We start from the raw sequence: 23,429 nt of genomic DNA on the forward strand, positions 1-23,429 counted from the left end.
CGTTAAGATGGCTCTAGTAGCGCTTAGTTGTCTTTAACTTCATTTGAAACAATTTTGTTAGATTGTATGTGGCAGCTGTCATATCAGCGTGCATTTAAAAAAAACTTATCAAAATTGGTGAGTTTTTGTGTAGCCATTTTAATATTGAAGATGGAAGAAAAACAACGGTTTCGGCATATTATGCTTTATTATTTCAAGAAAGGTAAAAACGCAGCTGAAACGCAAAAAAAGATTTGTGCAGTGTATGGAGAAGGTACTGTGACTGATCGAACGTGTCAAAAGTGGTTTGCGAAGTTTTGTGCTGGAGATTTCTCGCTGGACAATGCTCCATGGTCGAGTAGACCAGTTGAAGTTGACAGCGATCAAATTGAGTCATTAGTTGAGAACAATCAACATTATACCACGTGGGAGATAGCCGACATACTCAAAATACCCAAATTAAGCGTTGAAAATCATTTGCACCAGCTTGGTTACGTGAATCGCTTTGATGTTTGGGTTCCACATAAGTTAAGCGAAAAAAACCTTTACTGTATTTCGGCATGCAATTCTCTGCTGAAACGTAATGAAAACGTTCCGTTTTTAAAACAAATTGTGACGGGCGATGAAAAGTGGATACTGTACAACAATTTGGAACGGAAGAGATCGTGGGGCAAGTGAAATGAACCACCACCAACCACATCAAAGGCTGGTCTTCATCCAAAGAAGGTGATGTTGTGTATAGTGGGGTTGGAAGGGAGCCCTCTATTATGAGCTCCTTCCGGAAAACCAAACGATTAATTCCAACAAGTACTGCTCCCACTTAGACCAACTGAAAGCAGCACTCGACAAAAAGCGTCTGGAATTAGTCAACAGAAAACGCATAATCTTCCATCAGGATAATGCGAGACCGCATGGTTCTTTGATGACCAGGCAAAAACTGTTACAGCTTGGCTGGGAAGTTCTGATTCATCCGCCGTATTCACCAGACACTGCACCTTCGGACTTCCATTTATTTCGGTCTTTACAAAATTCTCTTAATGGAAAAAATTGCAGTTCCCTGGAAGACTGTAAAAGGCACCTGGAACAGTTCTTTGCTCAAAAAGATAAAAAGTTTTGGGAAGATGGAATTACGAAGTTGCCTGAAAAATGGCCGAAGGTAGTGGAACAAAACAGTGAATACGTTTTTCAATAAAGTTCTTGGTGAAAGTGAAAAATGTGTCTTTTATTTTTACTTATAAACCAAAGGAACTTTTTAGCCAACCCAATAACATCTTGGACTAATCAGTAACCATATTTTATTTATTAAATTTGTTATTGAGATATAGTTGATTTACAATATTAGTTTCAGGTGTACAACATAGTGATTCAAAATATTTATAGATTGTACTCCATTTATAGTTATTATAAAATATTGGCTATATTCTCTATGCTGTACAATATATCCTTCTAATTTATTTTATACAGAGTAGTTTGTACCTTTTAATCCCCTACGCCTATCTTTGTCCCTCCCCCTCTTCCTTCTCCCTGCTTGTAACCTGTATCTGTGAGGCTATTTCGGTTTTGTTGTATTCACTTGTTTGTTTTATTTTTTAGATTCCACATATAAGTGATAACATACAGTATTTGTCTCTCTCTGTCTGACTTATTTCACTAAGCATAATACCCTCCAGGTCCATCCGTGTTATTGCAAATGGCATTATTTCATTCTTTTTTGTGGCTGAGTTGTATTCCATTGTGTATATATACTGCATCTTTATCCATTTGTCTGTTGATGGACCCTTAGGTTGCTTCTGTACCGTGGCTATTGTAAATAGTGCCGCTATGAACATTGGGGTGCATGTATCTTTTCAAATAAGTGTTTTTGTTTTCTTCAGATATATACCCAGGAGTGGGATTGCTGGATCATATGGTAGCTCTGTTTTTAGTTTTTTGAGGAACCTCCATACTGTTTTCCATAGTGGCTGCACCAGTTTACATTCCCACCAACAGTGTAGGAGGGTTCCCTTTTCTCCACATCCTTGCCAACATTGGTTATTCAGCATGAGATTTTTATCAGTAACATACCTCTGCCAGAATGATCTTTCTAAAATACAAATCTGATCATATCACTGTTTCTTAACACTTCTTCACAATTGTGCTTTAACTCACTGTACCAGCCTTGTCTTCTGCTTCTCCATGTTATGCTCTTTCTACACTGGCCCCATCAGACTTTTTGCTATTGGATGATAGCTGTTCATGCCACGGTACTTTTACTAATGAGAAAAACTTCTGTGTCTGCAAAGTCCTTTTCATCCTGGGAGACTTTCCTAACTTACCCAAATACAATTAGACATTTAATTCTTTTGGTTTCCACAGCACTTTGTACCTACTTATATTCTGTTGTTTTCACACATGCTATAATAATTTGGTTCTGACCTCTCTTCTCACTCATTGGGCAAATGATTTATCCTCTCTATAAAATAAGGGGGTTCCACTAGGTCAATGATTCTCAGCACTGGCTACACATTAGAATCACTCTTTTCAAGTAACTGTATCAAAATCTGTGGAGAGACTCTCCTTTACCCCTACCCATTAGGAATTTTTTTTTTTTAAAGTTCTTCAAATAATTATCATATTGTGAGGAGGGGTGAGAAGCACCTACTAGGCATAGATTCTAAGATACCTTTCAGCTAAAATGTTGTTATTCTATGAACTTCCATAGTCTTTGAAAATATAAGTGCATTCAAGTAATCAAAACAGGAATTAAATTAGAAAAAATAGGGGGACAAAAATACTTTTCATAATAATAATAGTTAATGAAAACAGTATGTAGTAAAATAATATTTGTGTAGAAACGTGCTTTTAGAACTCTGATTTTCTGGTTCCATCCTAATTGTTAAGAGTGAATATGGACAAATTGGATGAAGTGTTCCTTTTTGTGATTGTTTTTTTTCCCCCAGTTAAAAAACTGGGAGGAGAATGTTACTTATACAAAAATGTAAACAGACTTGATCCTGAATTCCTGATACCATTAAGAAATTTTATTTAGAGCACAATACCAGAAACAGCTGTATAATATTTAGAAAATATCTTTGCATATACAGTTGACAGGAGTTTTGTTCTTATATTCATAAATAAATTTTGAGCTCTAACATTATATGTTTAACAAATTGCCACCAGGAGCTTTGAAGGGAGAATTGATAGAATAAAATAATCAATTAAGGTTGATATCACTAATTTACCCAACCCAATGACAAAAAATTCTGTTTCTCAAAAGTGCATTTGATGTGAAATTTTCAATTTGTTTGATCATGGGACTTAATAGTAAATACTCCTCTAATGCAGAAATTACTTTTTGTGTGTGGTCAGCTTTGTCTTTGAACTTCTTGATCCAAGTTTTATCTTGTTTGAATGTAAATAAATTTTTGCGGGCTGTTAGCCAGGTGTTTCCCTAATATTTGTAATTCAGGGGAACTTTAAGGGCAGGGACAACAGTTTTGCTGTTGCTAAAACATTTCTTGTTGAGTGTATTTGGATATTCTACCTGTCTGCATTTGGCTGATTATATATTAAACTTCTTAAGTTTGATATTGATATTCTTTGAACTCCTTTATTATTTAGCATTTCTTTTATATAGCAATGATTACTACTTTACTTATTAATATTTCACACGAATTAGTCATTACGAGCAGTAAGGTACAGTGGAAAGAGATTTGGCTTTGGACTTCACTTGGTTCAAAACAAACGTTAGCACTGATTTGGGAACTACCTTAGCCCAGCATCTTTTTAAATATAAGATCATTATTGGTGTTATCTTGACTCCATTGAGAAAAAAAGATACGAGTGAATCAATAGATGGACAAATGAAAGTGTGATGCCTCTTGTTTTTTCCTGTGTTATTTTCTCTGTCTCTGGTGTAGTATCTGACAATGAAGTGGTTTATTTTTTGAGAGCAGAAGCCATATCCCAGGTTGATCTTGTACTAGTGTCGTGCTGTGCTTTGACCTAGCGTTGGATAAATGTTGGATTAGTTTCATTTTGGAATGAAGTTATATTATTGGGACGTGTCAGATATTAACTCCATAGTCATTCATTCTGTCAGTTCTAGACAAATTAATATTTTATCACAGTTTGTATTATTAAAGCTGAATGATTGCCTTACTTTCATAACTAGATTATGACCCAATGAAAGAATTCATTCTAATGCCATTTCTTTAACATCTCAATTAGAGACTGTTGGACAGAGAGTGTTTATTTATGTTTGATGTTGAATTTCAATTTCAAAACAAAATTATCAAGCATTTAAGTAGATATTAGATGACAGCTTGCAAATTTGGTAGTAGAATTTCAGAATAGAAAGAGTCTGTACTCCGTTAAAAATGTTCATGAATATTAAGTTAAAAATTTTGAACACTTTTTCTTTTGCTACATTTTGTAAAGATTTTCTTAGCTTATAATGTTCTTAATTTGGAGGGATGTGTGGGAGTTTGAGGTGAGCATAATGTCAAGGAATAATAGGTTGAAAAAAATTCTTCGATATGAAGTGCAGATAATAGTGCATGAAAATATTTTTAAATTGTATGCCTAAAGGATCTTCCAAATCATTAGCGCTAATGTTCAGAGTTTGTACATCTTGCCATTAAAAGGGCATTATGGTACTTGTATCTTAGAATTAATTTGCTATTAACAGATTTTATTTTATATGAATAAATAATTTGAAATGAAAATGCATAATTTTGAAAAAATCTAGGAGTCATATTTTAATATTTCATAGCAAAATAAGTCATTTTACATGCAAATTCACCTACCTAACACATCCTTTTGAGGTCTACTTTGATTGATGTTAATGTAGTCATTCCAGCCTTGCTGGGTATCTTGTTGTGTGACCCGTCTTTTTCTATCTATTTACTTCCATCCTATTTATGTCTTCATATTTAAAGCATGTCACTTATAGACATACATTTTTAGACTCTGAAAAATCCATTCTGTCAATTTTTTTTAAAATTTTATTTATTTATTTATTTATTTTTGGCTGTGTTGGGTCTTCGTTTCTGTGCGAGGGCTTTCTCTAGTTGCGGCGAGTGGGGGCCACTCTTCATGGTGTTGCGCGGGCCTCTCACTATCGCGGCCTCTCTTGTTGCGGAGCACAGGCTCCAGACGCACATGCTCAGTAGTTGTGGCTCACGGACCCAGTTGCTCCGCGGCATGTGGGATCCTCCCAGACCAGGGCTCGAACCCGTGTCCCCTGCATTGGCAGGCAGATTCTCAACCACCGCGCCACCAGGGAAGCCCCAATCTTTCTTTTAATCATAATGTTTAGTCCATTTACATTTAATATCATTATTGATAAGGTTGGATTTAGGTCTACTATTTTACTATTTGCTTTTGTTTGTCCCATCTCTTTTTTGTTTCTCTATTCCTTCTTTTTAAGTTGAATGAGTATTTTTAGAATTCCTTTTTAATACCCCTATTGGCTTTTTAGCTAAAACTATGTCTTTTTTTAAATGGTTGTTCTAGGAATTACAATGTACAACCTTAATTTCTCAGTCTACTTCAAGTTAAAATGGTACAACTTCCTTATAATGTATAGAAGTATTTATAAGAATGTTGTAATACGGTTACCCCTCCCCCATCCTTTATGCTATAATTATCATATATATTACATCTACATACATTATAAACCCCATAACACGGTGCTATAATTTTTACTTGGAGTGGTAATGTTAAAGAAATCAACAGGAAAAACTAGTCTTTGGTATTTATCTACATGTTTACCATTTCTGATGCTTTTCATTACTGAGACCCAAGTAATATGTGGCATTACTTTCCTTCAGCCTGAAGAAATTCTTTTGGCATTTCTTGTAGTGTGTGTCTGCTGGTGACTATTTTGCCTTCATTATTAAAGGGTATTTTTGTTGGATATGGAATTCTGGACGGACAGTTGTGGAGATTCTGGACTCTGTAAGTTTCCCTCTTAGAGTATTATTTTATTTTAGCAGGCAGTTAACTTTGCTGAACTCACCTTTGCAAACTCTGTCTTTCCAATGGTGAGCAGCAGCTGAGATCTCAGTTCTGTTATTTTTGCTTTAGTAAAAGGAGTTGGGAACCTGTCCTGCATGTGCATAGTTTAGGAGTCAGCCAGAGACTTGGGCAGAGTTTATACACAGAATTTAGAGTCTCCTCCTTTGTGGTTCTCTCCTTTCTGGGAACTATATATAGAGTCAATAAATAGATCCACGTATACATGGTCAGCTGGGTTGCAACAGAGGTGCGAAGACAATTTAGTGGAGAAAAGATAACCTTTTCAACAAATGGTGCTGGAACAATCAGATATCTTTATGCAAAAAACAGAAAACTTTGATTCGTATCTCGCAGCAGATACAAAAATTAACTCAAAGTGGATCGTAGACTTAAATGTAAAATATTAAACTATAAAATATCTTTAAAAAACCACAGGAGATCATCTCTGTGACCTTGGGTTAATCAAAGATTTCTTAGCTACAACACTAAAAGCATGATCCATAAAAGAAAAAATTGGTAAATTGGACTTCCTCAAATTAAAAACATCTGCTCTTTACAAAACACTATTAAGAACACAAAAAGGTAAGCCATAGACCGGGAGAAAATCCAGGCATACCTCAAAGATAATTGCAGGTTTGGTTCCAGACCACTGCAGTAAAGCAAATTTCACAGTAAAGCAAGTCACACAAATTTTGGGGTTTCCCAGGGCATATAAAAGTGATGTTTACACCATACTGTAGTCCATTACCTGGGCAATAGCATTATGCCTAAAAAACAATTTATGTATCTTAATTAAAAATACTGCTAAAAAATGCTAACCATCATCTGAGTCTTCAGTGAGTTGTGATCTTTTTGCTGGTGGAGGGTCTTGTCTCAGTGTTCATGGCTGCTGACTGATCAGGATGGGGGTGGCTATGGCAATTTCTTAAAATAAGACAGCAATGAAGTTTGCTGCATTGAGTGACTCTTCCTTTCATGAACAATTTCTCTATAGCACGCATTGCTGTTTGATAACATTTTACTCAGGAAAACTTTCAAAATTGGATTCAGTCCTCTCAAATCCTGCCACTGCTTTACCAACTAAGTTTATGTAAATAAAGTAAATTTTTTGTTGTCATTTCAACAATTTTCACAACATCGTCACCAGGATTAAATTCCATCTCAAGAAACCATTCAAAAGAAGCAACTCCTTTATCATGAGATGGCAGCAGTTCAGTCACATCTTCAGGCTCCACTTCCAATTCTAGTTCTCTTGCTCTTTGCACCACATCTGCAGTTACTTCTTCTGCTGAAGTCTTGAACCCCCTCAAAGTCATCTATGAGTGTTGGAATCAACTTCTTCCACATTCCTTTTAATGTTGATACTTTGACTTCTCATGAATCGCAAATGTTCTTAATGGCATCTAGAATGGTGAATCCTTTCCAGGAGGTTTTCGATTTACTTTTTGTCCAGATCCATTGAAAGAATCACTATGTATGGCAGCTATAGCCTTACAAAATGTTATTTCTTAAATAGTAAGACTTGAAAGTTGAAATTACTTCTTGATCCATGGGCTGCAGAATGGATGTTGTGTTAGCAGGCATGAAAACAACATGAATCTTATTGTAAATCTCCATGAGAGCTCTGAGGTGACCCAGGTGCCCTGTCAATGAGCAGTAATATTTTGAAAGGAATCTTTTTCTGAGCAGTAGGTCTCAACAGTGGGCTTAAAATATTCAATAAACCGTGTTGTAAATAGATATCTATCATCTAGGCCTTTTTGTTCCATTTATAGGGCACAGGCAGAGTAGATTTAGCATCATTCTTAAGGGCCCTAGGATTTTCAGAGTAGTGAATGAGCACTGGCTTCAACTTAAGGTCACCAGCTGTGTTAGTCCCTAACAAGAGAGTCAGCCTGTCCTTTGAAACTTTGAAGCCAGGAGTTTGACTTATTCTCTCTGGCTATGAAAGTCTCTAGCTATGAAAGTATCCTCCCAATATAAGGCTGTTTTGTCTACACTGAAAATCTGTTATTCATTGTAGCCACTTTCATTAATTATCTCAGCTAGATCTTCTGGATAACTTGCTACAGCTTTTACATCAGCACTTGCTGCTTCACCTTGTACTTTTATGTTGTGGAGATGGCTTCTTTCCGTAAATCTCATGAACCAACCTCTACTAGCATCAAACTATTCTTCCGCAGCTTCCTTACCTCTCATAGCCTTCACAGAATTGAAGAGAGTTAGGGCCTTGCTCTGGCTTAGTCTTTGGCTTAAAGACATGTTGTGACTGGTTTGATCTTCTATCCAGACCGCTAAAACTTTTTCCATATCAGCAATAAGGCTGTTTTGCTTTCTTATCATTCATGTGCTCACTGGAGTAGCATTTTTAATTTCCTTCAAGAGCTTTTCCTTTGCTTTCACAACTAAGCTAACTTTGACTAAGAGGCCTCACTTTCAGCCTGTCTCGGCTTTCGGCCTTCCTCACTAAGCTTGATCATATCTAGCTTTTGATTTAAAGTGAGAGACGTGTGACTCTTCCTTTCACTTGTAGGGTTAGGAGCCATCGTAAGGTTATTAATTGGCCTAATTTCAATATTGTTCTGTCCTAGGGAATAGGGAGGCCCAAGGAGAAGGAGGAGACAGGCAATGGCCGGTTGGTGGAGCAGTCAGAACACGCAACATTTATCAATGAAGTTGGTTATCTTATATGGGCATGGTTTATGGCACCCCCAAACAGTTACAACAGTTAACATCAAAGATCACTGATCATAGATCACCATAACAAATTTAGTAATGATGAAAAAGTTTGAAATGTTTCAAGAATTATGCAGAGCCAAGAAATGAGCATATGCTATTGGAAAAATGGTGCCAATAGCCTTGAACAATGCAGGGTTGCCACAAACCTTCAATTTTTAAAAAATGCAGTATCTGCGAAGTGCAATAAAGTGAAGCACAATAAAACAAGGTATGCCTATGTTTACAAATCACATATCTGATAAAGAACTTTTGTCCAGAATATGTAAGGAACTCTCGAAACAATAAGAAAATAAACCACCTATTTTAAAAAATCAACAAAATATTTGATCAGATATTAACTGAAGAAGATATACAAATGGCAAATAAGCACATTAAAACATGCTCAACATCGTTAGGGAAATGCAAATTAAAACCACGAGATATCGGGACTTCCCTGGTGGCGCAGTGGTTGGGAATCCGCCTGCCATTGCAGGGGACGTGGGTTCGAGCCCTGGTCCGGGAAGATCCCACATGCTGCAGAGCAGCTAAGCCCGTGTGCCACAACTACTGAGCCTGCATGCCATAACTACTGAAGCCTGCGCGCCTAGAGCCCATGCTCCACAACAAAGAGAAGCCACTGCGATGAGAGGCCGGCGCACCGCAACGAGGAGTAGCCCCCGCTCGCCACAACTAGAGAAAGTCTGTGCACAGCAACGAGGACCCAACGCAGCCCAAAATAAATAAATACATACATACATACATAAAACCATGAGATATCACTACACACCCATTAAAATAACTAAAATTTTAAAAATTGACCATAATCAAGTGTTGGCAAGGATGTAGAACAAGTAGAATTCTCATTCACTGCGGGTAAGAAAGCACAAGGGCGCAGCCAGTTTAGAGGATAGTTTGTTAGTTTCTTTAAAATTTATGCATGCAGCTGCCAAACAATCCAACCACTTCACTCCTAAGTATTTACCCAAGAGAAGTGGAAGCATATATACATATAAATACTCATACAAGAATGTTCATAGCATCTTTATTTGTAATAGTCAAAAGCTGAAAACAACTCAAATGTCCATCAATAGGTGAATGGATAAACACACTGTGATGTGGGATGCTGCTAAGCAGGTAGCCTATCAGATGCTTTGCCGTCGCATAATACAGACCACCATCCTTTTAGCTTTCAACTTTCCATAACAGTTTTCTTATTGCCCACTGCTCATCCCCACATAAGCCAATGTCACATATTTAGGGTTTTTATTGTGTCTTTGGTACTTCTGTTACCAATTTCTATATCAGTCAGAATGGGCCAGGTTATGCTGTGATAGTAAACAACCCCAAATCTCAGTGGCTTAAAATAAAGTTTTGTCTCTTTGTTGTGAACTGTATGTCCATTGTGGGTTGGCTGAAAGTTTTGTTCTCTGTTCTCACTCTGAGACCGAGGCTGACAGAGGATTCATTATCTGAAACATTGCTGGTTGCTGGGAATGTTGACTTCGTGTAAAGTTGTTTGATTTGTAGGAGTTGAGATAGATTTTTCAAACCAGACTGCTTTTTTATTTTCATCAGCATTAGTTGACTTTTGTCTCATTTTAGGATGCATTAAAATCTTTAAGTAATGACACCGATAACTATAACTTTCTTTGATCCACGGTATAAAAAATTATACAAAATACCTTTCAACTTTTATTTATCTAGTAAGCACTTTTTTAGATGGGAGGTATATTCCTGTGTGTTAGACAAGGAACCTGAATGCAGAGAGGGTAAACGAATGGCAGTTGCCACAGCAGTGAAACTGAACTAGAACCCAGGGTTCCCATTTTAATACTTTCGTGCAGATCAGAGAAAAATAAAAGTACCACCTATTTACACATTCTTTATTTTGACAGTCTCTTCAACAGGCCACATTTAAGAGGCGTCTCATACCCTCTGCTGCCGGTGGCTGGGACACAATGGATCACACAGGGGCACTGGACACCGAGGATGAGTTGGGACCTTTAGCCCATCTTGCTCCAAGTCCTCAAAGTGAAGCCGTTGCCCACGAATTCCAGGAACTCTCCTTGCAGTCCAGTCAGCACCTGCCCCCTCTGAACGAAAGGAAGAATGGTGAGTTCAGCGTGTGTGGTGGGAGCTTACCTCTTTGTGAACTAAACGTATCCCTCTTTGGTAGTAATGTTTTGGTCCATTACATTGGACAGCCTGTCACGAAGGAGAGAACCTCAGGGGGTGCTGGCTGGTTTTGAGGAACAGGCAGAGTTTCACTTTCTATCCAATTCTTTCATTATTTCCGCAGTAAGTATCTCTGGTAGCAAAGTTATCTTTGGAAATAAGCTTTAGGTTCAGCCATTTTAGAACAAGCAGAAGATTTCACGCTAGCATGGTACTGGAAAGCAGCTTCCTATGTTGACTCCAGGGAAAATAGATGGTGGATTTGACTAGATTCTCCTGCCATGTTCCCCATCTCCAATGTGTTGCACCTTAATTTCAGAATTGGCAAAATTTGAGCTATCTTAATGATCACTAAGAAAGCAAGAATTTCTTGTTTGAGTATTTTTTGTATTAATGAGTATAGGATATGGCCATATTCTCAGTCTTCGGCTGGCTCATACTTGTATACAAAATGAATATCTTCTGTTCATTTGTTATCTATTCAGGAAATTCTCCTGATTAATCAGAAGCATCCCAGAGTCTCCAGAAAACACAGTACTGTCAGTTTTTAACAAAAATGAGTAGAGATAGATGATATACGTCTATTTTTAATACTTAAAACATAAAAACTAACAAAGTATTAAAATTTACAAACACACCAAGCATACATATTACAGGGAAAGAATTAAGAATTTCAACTGGATTTGCCATGCTTTCCACAGTTCTGATGAGTCTTACAATCCCAAATGTGTTTTTTTAATTTCAGTTTTAAAAGCCAGAAGAAATAAAACTCTCCCTATAGAGCACTTCCTTACGTATCTTGTTACTTATCTTCTGGGTTCTAAGTGTTTCCTGATCCTTTTCAAATAATGGCCTTATCTTATTCAGGAAAATGGATTGAAGACTTATGCTGCTATTCTCAGTTCTTCAGTGCATGTCTTTGGGGTGTACTTGTTCTCCCTTCCAACAAGATATTTGATACTTGTGTCTGATGCTTGTTGGGCACGACCCTTGTCCAGTGCGATTGGTATAAAGCAACATCTTGCTCGGAGCTGTCAAAGCCTTCAGGAGGCTGTGGTTGGCTGGTGATGGCTTTAGAACCTTCCATCAGTTAGGAGCCTAGCTTTATCTTAGGCAGTGGCTGAGAGAGTATAACCACATTAACTGAAACATGACTAAATTGGTCAGATTTACACAGTATACTTGGACCAGTATAATATTCAAATTATTTCCCTCAAAAAAAAAAGAAGACCAAAATAAGAGTTGAACTGGTATAAAATTGCAATAATATACAGTTGCTCAAGAAAATGGTCATACGTAGCAGAGGAGGGACGTGTAAGGGGAAAGCTTATGCTTTGTGGGGATTTTACTTGATATAGCTTGCCACATTCTCTTGCAAGAATGTTCTTTTGAATATGTATGCCTGAACATAAGGTAAGCCCAAATATGAGGTAGTCTTCCCCTTATATAAACTTTTAGAGGGAGGTAGATGAATGGTAAAAATTAGAATTTATTAATTTAGTTACGTGTACGTAATTAAAACCACATATTATGAAGCAGTGCAATAAAATAAAAGGATTGCTTTATCCACACTTATATTTCATAAAATTATCTTGCCCAAACTCTGCCTGTGTATCTGTGTGGTGTTTTTATCATCAGTAGAAAACCTCTGCATCATCCATCTAGCACTAAAATCCAGGGCGTATCTTCATTTCTGTCTCTCTTGTTTGAGTTACAGCAGTTTTTAGATGCATGCACGATCTGACACTGAAGATTTTATGTCTAAACCACAAGTACCATTCACAAAACGGGCTGTTTTTGGTTTTTTGTGTGTCTTACAGTGTGGTAGTCATAATCACTCATGTTTGATTTGTGATTGGTCATAACATTTTATGAGGCTGTAATTTCTGTTATAGAATTTAATCACCTTTTTTTTTTTTGAACAGGTAATGCATTTATCTGGCTTGAAATGTAGGGGGTACTAATGGGTATATAGTGAAAAGTAGGTCACCCTCCCAGTCTTGTCCCTCAGCTACCCAGTTACTTCTCCAGAATTAACTACTCTTACTTGTGTCCTTTCTGAGAGAACAGTATTTGACTACTTTTTTAGTTTAATTTGTTTTTTGAATTTTTGAATTTTATTTAATTTATTTTTTTATGCAGCAGGTTCTTATTAGTTATCTATTTTATACATATTAGTGTATATATGTCAATCCCACTCTCCCAATTCATCCCACCACCACCATCCCCCCTCCACTTCCCCCCTTGGTGTCCATACGTTTGTTCTCTACATCTGTGTCTCTATTTCTGACCTGCAAACCGGTTCATCTGTACCATTTTTCTAGGTTCCATATATATACGTTAATATATGATATTTATTTTTCTCTTTCTGACTTGCTTCACTCTGTATGACGGTCTCTAGATCCATCCACATCTCTACAAATGACCCAGTTTCATTCCTTTTTATGGCTGAGTAATATTCCATTGTATATATGTACCACATCTTCTTTATCCATTCACCTGTCGATGGGCATTTAGGTTGCTTCCATGACCTGGTTATTGTAAATAGTGCTGCAATGAACATTGGGGTGAATGTGTCTTTTTGAATTATGGTTTTCTCTGGGTATATGCCCAGTAGTAGGATTGCTGGGTCATATGGTAATTCTATTTTTAGTTTTTTAAGGAAATTCTATACTGTTAACCTTATGGGAGTTCCCTTTTATGTTATTTGTCATTTTTCCCTTGTTGCTTTCAATAATTTTTCTTTGTCTTTAATTTTTGTCAATTTGATTACTATGTGTCTCAGTGTGTTTCTCCTTGGGTTTATCCTGCCTGGGACTCTCTGCGCTTCCTGGACTTGGGTGGCTATTTCCTTTCCCACGTTAGGGAAGTTTTCGACTCTAATCTCTTCACATATTTTCTCGGGTCCTTTCTCTCTCTCTTCTCCTTCTGGGACCCCTATAATGCAAATGTTGTTGTGTTTAATGTTGTCCCAGAGGTCTCTTAGGCTGTCTTCATTTCTTTTCATTCTTTTTTCTTTATTCTGTTCCACAGCCGTGAATTCCACCGTTCTGTCTTCCAGGTCACTTATCCGTTCTTCTGCCTCAGTTATTCTGCTATTGATTCCTTCTAGTGTATTTTTCATTTCACTTATTGTATCGTTCATCTCTGTTTGTTTGTTCTTTAATTCTTCTAGGTGTTTGTTCTTTAATTCTTCTAGGTCTTTGTTAAACATTTCTTGCATCTTCTCGATCTTTGCCTCCATTCTATTTCTGAGGTCCTGGATGATCTTCACTATCATTATTCTGAATTCTTTTTCTGGAAGGTTGCCTATCTCCACTTCATTTAGTTGTTTTTCTGGGGTTTTATCTTGTTCCCTCATCTGGTGCAAAGTCCTCTGCCTTTTCATTTTGTCTGTCTTTCTGTGAAGTGGTTTTCCTTCCATAGGCTGCAGAATTGTAGTTCTTCTTGCTTCTGCTATCTGCCCTCTTGACTACTTTTTTAAAAGCAGTGTTTCAAAATCTTCTATGTAACAACATCCAACGCTTTTAATTTTAAGGTTACTATCTGGGAATAATTAATGTGTTGGTTCTTTTCTTCCTTTTTTTTCTCCCCCTTGTTTCTATTAAGACGTTTCTATAAACATCCTAAAACTAGCTTCGAGTGAGGTTGATTTTTAAGCTAATGCATTTTCCTCAAGTACTTTTTTGTTCAATATTAAGTAAACGAAAGAGCATCTCATGATACGAGATACTGTGTAAGGACTCAAATATGAGACAATCTCCTCTTTTCTAATTAGTGACTTCAAGAAGTTAAAAACCTTACCTTATATTCAGGCATATTACACTTTAATTTCAGGCTTATGATATGTTAGCCTAATTTGCGTATACATTCCAAGGCGTAAATGGAATTGTACAGCTATCAGAAATCTAGGTTTTTGATACAAGAATGTGAGCGGAGTAGAAAGAACCACATCAAGCCATCTACAGATGGAAGAACCATAACTTTCTTACCTTAGTGATTTTTTAATGTTTATTCTTCATCTTTTCAGGTTTTCTTAATGCCATGTTTAAATCATATCGTGTACAAGAAGTAGATGTTAGCCTCAAAATTAATTTACGCAAAGTACTGTTTAGATATTATGAAATAATTGAACGTAGATAGTTTCTTGGTGATTGTGTTTTATTGTTGTTGCTAAGCCTTTGAATTTCACTTGTTAGAATTACTTTCTTTTGGGAAGGAAATGAAGATATTTCAATTTGGGATTGGTGTATAGAAGGATTATATCACCAAATAGTTTATAATTAAACTTCACAAGGAAAATGAAGTTGATATTTAAGTACAGTAACAATTCTAGGATCTTCCCTTATTTTTGGTTAATACTTCTATTGGCAGTGGTAGTGGAGTGACAGAATATTCCCACTACTGGAGTAAATATGAAAGATGTTTAGTAAAGATAAGCTAGGGCTTTCCTTTTACCCCTGAACGTGGCCAAAATATTTCTATAGTTAGTGGCACCTCAATAGTAAGGCAACCATTTAGGCAATGGACTCTTCCCAACAAGATAGTCCTTCATAAAGGAAAGTGGGTGTACTTTTACTAAATAATGTACCTTTACTAAAACAATGCATACACAGGAAAATTGAGCTTTGTTTTGACATTTTATGCACATAATAGATCCATTTTCATGTTTCAACATTAACATTTTCAGTATTAACACTGGGAATAAAAGGGAAATCAGTCAAAGGGAGAGTTAGTCCTTTTATTGTTTAAAAAGGAAAAGCTCAGGTGCTATAAGGTGAATATAACTTTATAAAAGTAGGGAAAGGCAAAGTAGATGGAAACAACATACCTGAAAGAGCTACAGCTCTTTGTGCCCATACTTAGATAAGACCATGAGGAAGAAACTTTTCATTCATGAGGTCATTTGCAAGACTGATAATTAAGTATGCTGGTTGGCGAACTTAAGCTTTTAGGTCATTGCCAGCATTATCACAGAGTAAGCCAATAAGTTGACATAGATTCTCTCTTTATGAAACAGTTCGGTATTTTAATACTTTTTTACACATCTCTGAAGATGAGGCTCAGTCATATTAACATGGCCACGGACATACCACAGGCTAGCTGTTAGTAGTATCATGTAGGTGGAAAATGAGTATCTGCCACATTTCTCTTCCTGTATTAGCAGGCTTTTTGAAGCTATATGTATTATGAAATAGTCAGTGTGTTTTAGGCCTCCGTAAAGAGGAGAGACTTGTTATTCATATTTTAAACTTCGGTATCATTGGTTACTGCACTTGTTAGGTTTTTGAGCTTATAGTCCCATCTTGAAAACTTTTTTAAAGATTTTCCATCTGTTAAATGGGTCACTGAACAGTTTTAGACTTCTCTTGTTCTGTTCCAGGTGACCACTTACTAGAGAGAAAATAATATATTCCAAAGTTTGTTGCACACAAGGGAATCAAGGTGGCTCTTTGCATTGGATTCAGTACAGGTATTAATATATTGGCAAACAGTCAGATGAACTTTGCCTAGCCATGGAGCCCAGCCAAAGGAAACTGCTCGCCTTGTACCATAGTAGATAAATTGTATGTGTTTGCAGCTGGTCTTTTTTTGGGGTTTTACTTTGAAAACATTTACCCACACCTCATTAACCTGTTAGACTTAACTGTCAGTCTAGGTGTTGGGAATAGTACAACGGTGTTGAGCATTTGTCTTGAGTAAAACCCTGTTCCTTAGAATGTACACGAGCTAATATGGACTAATAGAGGTTGGTGAGGGAAAGAGAGGATAGTTCTATTTTTCTCTGGAGCAAACAGCCAGACATGGAATTCTCATAGTGTCATAAATGGGAAGGAAATAAATAGATGCTAAATAGCCAAGACGTGGAACTGTGGGATTCTTGCCTTCCCTTTCTGTAACTGAACGTAATAGAAATGAATACTTTTATGTAAAATTGTCTTGTCATTGGCTTTATTATTAACGTATTTAGGTTCTTGAATATTTAAAATAATTCTCAAGGATATTAATAAACATTCTGATACATTTAGACAGTTTCTTTTCCTGCTCTCAGGAGTTACTGAGGAGTACTTAGACTGAGAAGAGAAATATATACTCCTTGACTGTAATTTTCCTTAGTTTCTAATACATTTTTTAAATAAAGCTTTAGGACTTATACTAAACACAATTAAACATTTAAAGTTGGCTATGAATTTCCTGGCAGCTGCAAATGAATTTCTTGATTAATTGTGCCAGCTCTCATACTTTTTGTTTGTGACAGCTTCTTTAACCCTTCAAAATGAAAAGGAAGCCATGTAAGTAGCTTAAGGGTGAGGTACTCTCTTTCTCAGTGGTCTTTGTAAAGTCTCCTGTTAAATAGCATGTTTTGTTTCACAGTGTAAATAAGCACCTGTAACCCTGTCCACGTTCTTTTTTCTACTATCGGTTTCTTATTTCGATAGTTTTGCTGTTACTGAGAATTTCATTTGCTTCAGTGCATTGCTGGACACACCCAGGCAGTGTGTATGTGGACAGAGGGAAGGCGGGGGCTGGGCATGAACTCACAGCCTCTCCCGTTTGTAGCCGGCAGTGTCAGAACAGTAACTTAGGAGTGCTTTAACTTTTGCTGAGGGGGTGCGTGAAGCTTATAACAGTTTCAGAAGTGCATCAGCAAGACCATAGGCCCCAGTTATAGCACCCTTGAAGCCTCATTTTGAGTTATTTATCCAGTCTTTAAATTGTGTCCTCTTGCAAAAATGCCCTTGGAGCGTCAGCAATTAACATTTATTTAAAGTAAGATTCAGAACATAATAGTAATTAGCAGTTTAATCCAGCATGAGACCTCATCATATCAAACTTACAAAAATGTTTACCTAAAATTTTTACAAGACTTTTTTAGAGTTACTAGAGTCATAGAAATACTTTTTTTGGTATAGATTGATGTCGTTTTCATAAAACTAGAGACCACCATGTGATGTATATTTGGCACTGGACCAGTGAATAAACTGAAACTAATTTATTAAGAAACAGTCTTTCCTGTTCCTCAGCAAGCAATTTTTAAAATAACATATGTGATATAAATGCTTAGTTAGTAAATATTACTCAACTATAACCCCTTAGCTACTTAGGCCCTTCAAGGCTATTTGGAATTGAATAGTTAGTTTATAATCAGACCTTGTGCTGGGCCGGGAGACTTTGTAAAATTAAGTCAGGGCTCTTCTTACTTATGTCTGCCTCTAACCCAACTACGGTGACCTCTTCTAGCTACAAAGGAAGAGAAAGGGTTGATATGGGACACCTGCTCTCTACCATAACTCTATAAAAACCTGATAAATACACAGAGTGTACTGAAAAAAAAGTGACCCATGATTTTTTCTTTGTTGTTTTAAAACATCAGTGATAAAGTACTACTGTGACAGAAAGCAAAAGGACAAATAAGTTGGAGTTACAAATGAACTGGAATTTTCTCTTTGGTTTATAGTTAATAATCACCCAAATTAATTAGCAAATACCATACCCAATGTTTTTCTAACTCCTTTAAATTAATCCATACTGCTGGCTACCCTCACCTGCTGCCCTCACTATTATTAACAGGAAGTATAGTCTTTTGGGAGTCAGGACTCCAGTCTCCTCTGCTGACTCAGTCTGTGAGCATGGGTAAGTCTCGAGCTCTCTGTGTCACGGTTATGCCCATTGTAATATATGTATGGTAGCTTTCAGCCCATGTGTCTTTCTCTGGCTGCCCTTTCTCATTACATCATGTGTTCTTATAGATCATTATCACTTTTGCCTGGTACTATTCATTGGGCAGCAGAAACAGAAAGAATGGAAGATAACTTCCATCTCAGTTAATGAATGGAATTTTCCATAGATATGAATTAATGTCGCTGTTTAATACGTTCCTCACAGATGTATTATTAAACATACATGCCAGCTCTCTCAATTAGTCAGACTTTCCCCCCCATATTTAAAAGTAAAAAGAAATTGACTCAATTTGTGTTATCCTCAAAAAAATATATCTAACTTAGAATACGCAATATCTTTCTGTTCGTGGTTTTCAAGGGTTGGCAGGTATGTGTTAACATTTTTATAACAGGATCAGACTCAGTTAAAAGACACTATTTTAACTTTTTTTTTTAATCCTAAATTATTCATGTCCTTTTCTGGTTGTTTATGTTGTTTTCATTAAGAAAATGCTAACAGTTGGGTATCTGTTTCACCAACTTAAATTTTTGATGTGTGACCTCTATGTTTAGTAAAGATAGAACAAGAAAAGCAAAAAGTCTGATTCACAACTTGCCTTTGGTTCTTGTAGGTTAAGTTTAAAAACTGACAAATGTTAGAATTTGTCAGCGCTCTCTGCAGATTTCAGATTCATAGCTACAAAATAGGAGATGCTCTTTGACAATCCCTGTTCCCGACATAGAAGTTAAGAAATATATCGATTAGAGTACTTGATCAGACAGCCATCATGTACTATATAAAAGAAAAGTTTACCATATCAGAATGCTCAGCTTTCCCAAAGTTTTAAAAGAAATCAGTATTTCAAGAGTGGAAATGGGTTTACTTTTTATTATTAGAAAACATTTATTGAATGATCATTGTGTCTCTTACCCTAACTAATTCTTAGATCTTATACCTCTAGTACAGTGTTGGCAGTTCAAAATGTAAGATATTCTCATAAAATTGTTGGATGCATAGATCTTTGAAAGTAATTCTCTCAACTAAAGAAAATTAATTTAGAGATGGTTCTCCCAGATAACTGGGAGGAAGAAGAACCTAATTGTAAAGAAAGTGAGTGCAGAGACAAGCCTAGAACCTGCTCCATGGCACTAGATGTGTGGTGTGAGGCCACACAAGCCTGTGTCTGTCATCTGTAAATAGGGGTCACGCTAGATGTACCTCCTAGGTTATTGGGAGGCTTAAATGAAATAAAGCACTGATGGTAACTACATGTACATGACACAGCGTAAGTACTCAGTACATGCCATAGGCACCCAGCCCTGCATGCTTGATGTAAAATACCATGAAATAGGCAGTGGTTAAGTATGCACAGTGGTTAAGGACACCAACTCTGGAGCCGTCCCATCTGGCTCTACCATTACTAGTTATGTGAACTTAGACAAATTAGTCGTCCTCTCTTTGCCTCAGTTTCCTCCTCTGCAAAATGTGGATCATATAGTACCTGCTTCATGGGGGTTGTTGTGAGGATTAAATGAGTTCATATAAATCAAGTATTTAGAACAATGAGGGCATATAATTAGCACTTTATAATTATTTGTTATATATATTTTGAGAATTCAATATTTAAATTAATACTTAGCGAATATAGTTTTTCAGGGTTCCATCATGGTGTTTTATACCTTAATGTTTCTTTCAATAGTCCCAGTAATTTTTGCCCCCATTTCCACAAGTATTTCTTTTTAAAAACGTCAAAATGATATGCAGTTTTTTAATGTCTCACCATGGACCTACATAACATTTGAAGAGCACTTACCCTATGGGAGCTGAGAGGGCAAATGTAGTAGGCACGGATTTCCCATGAAGTTTGTCTCTCTTGTTGGTACTGCCAGTTCCCACAATCCTAGCATTCCCTGGGCATCAGTCAGTGTCTACAAGGAATGATTTTCAAATATTAAAGCATGTGAAAAGACAAACAGGCCAAAACTCAGAGCTCTCTAGGGACTATGACCTCCAAAACAGACTCTGTTCTGACATTTTCACAGGCCGCTTGAAGGAATTCCAGCAGGGTCATTCCATTTGGTAAACTCCTAAACAAACCCTCTGTCATCAAGGACTGATTTATAGATTTTTCTCCTTATGTACTTGTTCTGAAGAGATTAAGATAGTAGATATGGTTGCTGAGGCTCTTTTAAGGCATCTGATGTATATGATAAGTACTATACAGAAGACTTTTGGTATTTTGAAGTAATAAAATAGTTATTTGTTATGTTTAAAGAGACTTCTTGCTCTGAGTCGTCTTTTAAATTTTTTTCTTTTTCGTTTTGATTCCAGGAAATCTATGCCATAATCACATCTCTAAACTAAAATTCTTTCATTTATGAACCCAATTATTTAACAAATTCATTAAAATCAGAAACGACCTTTTAAAAAACAAATATACATATTAAAATATGTACATGTATATAATGACTTGTTTCACAGTGACCTTTGGAATGTGTGAAAACAGAAACAGATCTAGTGTTGTAGAATATTCTGTGATATCTTGCTGTGATGACAGTTGTTCATATGATGCTTTAAGGTCATGGGGTGGGGGGGCAGATCTATAAATTGATTTTCAATTAATCTGAATTCTCAAAATATTTTGTTTATTATTATACATTTCTTTAAAAAAAGAATATAATGTTAAAAATAAATGAGAAGGGCAGAACCCAGGAGATTTGAAGGCTGGACAACTTAAGGAAATGGGTAATTAGGGTTATTTGGTTTATAGTTGGCCTTAAATGCTGTATAGCCTCATGGTTATCCCAGTCTGAAGTCTTAGTGGCATGTATGACATTCCAGGGATGAGCAGCATTCCACATTTGAAGGATCAGGTTTATTGGGGGATTTTGTATGGTTTAATTCCTTCTGTGCATGTTTCTTTTCAGTGAGTTAATCCTTTGGATGAATGTACAAAGTTTTAACTATTAAATAAAAGAATTGTACACAGTCAAAAATTTCTTATGATTTGATATCTGATTCTGTCATAGGATTGTAATATGTTTTGAACAGATTTTTAATTTTTTAATTTATTTATTTATTTTTGGCTGTGTTGGGTCTTCGTTTCTGTGCGAGGGCTTTCTCTAGTTGCGGCAAGCGGGGGCCACTCTTCATCGCGGTGCACGGGCCTCTCACTGTGGCGGCCTCTCTTGTTGCGGAGCACAGGCTCCAGACACGCAGGCTCAGTAGTTGTGGCGCACGGGCCTAGTTGCTCTGCGGCATGTGGGATCTTCCCAGACCAGGGCTCGAACCCGTGTCCCCTGCATTGGCAGGCAGATTCTCAACCACTGCGCCACCAGGGAAGCCCTGAACAAATTTTAAAATGAAACACAGGAAGTAAATTAATATATGATCTCAACCAAGCCTCTTAAAATTAGTAGTAAAAAGAAAACTTATTTTATTACATTTTAGTAACCTGTCACAAACCCAGGATGTTTAAGAGGTCTCCTTAGTGGGAATTCCCTGATGGTCCAGTGGTTAGGACTCTGCGCTTCCACTGCAGGGGGCCTAGGTTCGATCCCTGGTTGGGGAACTAAGATCCCGCAAGCCACATGGTGTGGCAAAAAAAAAAAAAGAGGTCTTCTTAGTAAAATGGAAATGAAAATGAAATAGAAAGTTGGTTAGTAATTGATCATAAATAGTTATTGAATGTACTAAAGAATTTTGTGGCTCTTGAGGTATAAAATATATACGACGAAAAAGATACGTATGCTTATATTATCATTTTTCTCAAGCCAAGAATTAAAAAGTGATATTTTAACTAGATATGCTCTTAGGAGAACGTAGTACTTTTCTAATACGTTTTTCAAACGTAGATTTTTCTATCGCTCACTATTTCTGTGAAATAGTCTCTTTTTCAAAGAAAGGGAATTTGGTTAAATAACTTGCTAATAAAGTAGTGAAATCTCTAGTTGTGTAATTGTGTGCTTGTTTTGTTTATTTGTGCATAGAAGTGGAGAAGCTGCTTGCTTGACTGCTTTCTCCACCCTCAACAGAAACAAATGCATACACCTTCAAAAATTTGAAGATTTTATTTGGACACCCAAGTATTTTAATTTGGAGGATTTTCCAAAGAAAAGAATTTAAATTTACTCCCATCAGATCAAATTAGGATTGAAAAAATTGAAATTTAAAGAAATCCAAGAACTTAGTCCTAAACTCCGAATTTCAGAGTCCAGGGGCTTTAGACAATACTTTGGTTTTTGTTTTTATCACCTGTTACACTGAAACTATTTAAAGTATACTCTCTCATAAAAATGTATTACATTTCTTAAATGACCGTGAAATTTTATATACCATTGATAGTGGAATGTTATGTAAATTCAATTAGGTCCAGTTGGTTTATAAGGTTGTTCAAGTCTTGTATAACCCTTACTGGTTTTTTTTTTTTTTTTACTTGTTTTATCAACTACTCAGAGAGATATCTCCTGTTGTGGATTTGTTTGTTTCTCCTTTCAGTATTGTTTTTGCTTCATGTATTTTGAGCCTCTCTTATGTGTTCTTGATGAATTGATCCCTTTACATTGTGAAATGTCCTTCCATTCTTGGTAATGACCCACTCCTAAAGTCTACTTTGTTGATATTAATGTAGCCCCTCTAAGTTTCTTATGTTTAGCATTGCATGATATAGTCTTCCCCAGCTTTTACCTTTAACCCATCTGTACCTTTATATTAAAAGTACATTTCTCACGGACAGCATAGAGCTGGATTTTTCTTGTTTTACTCTAGTCTGACAATCTCTGTCTTTCAGTTGCGATGTGTAGATCATTTACATTTAAGGTAATTATTGATATGTCTGGTATATTAGTTACCTATTGCTGTGTAACAAACTACTTCATACCTTAGCAGCTTAACAC

At 36.4% G+C, this 23,429-nt stretch overlaps 1 protein-coding gene across 7 annotated transcripts in view; it reads left to right on the top strand.

Annotated features, from left to right (window-relative positions):
• Positions 1 to 23,429, top strand: part of MRTFB (myocardin related transcription factor B) — a 197,266-nt gene that overhangs the window by 58,188 nt on the left and 115,649 nt on the right. For all 7 annotated transcript variants that reach the window (XM_061209928.1, XM_061209926.1, XM_061209924.1 and 4 more), the window contains one exon: positions 10,593 to 10,809. In XM_061209928.1, the coding sequence (XP_061065911.1) occupies positions 10,656 to 10,809 (154 nt within the window). In that variant the 5' untranslated portion in view covers positions 10,593 to 10,655. The remainder of the gene's footprint in view (positions 1 to 10,592; positions 10,810 to 23,429) is intronic.

This window comes from Eubalaena glacialis, chromosome 13, assembly GCF_028564815.1.
Source record: "Eubalaena glacialis isolate mEubGla1 chromosome 13, mEubGla1.1.hap2.+ XY, whole genome shotgun sequence".
Lineage (NCBI taxonomy): Eukaryota > Metazoa > Chordata > Mammalia > Artiodactyla > Balaenidae > Eubalaena > Eubalaena glacialis.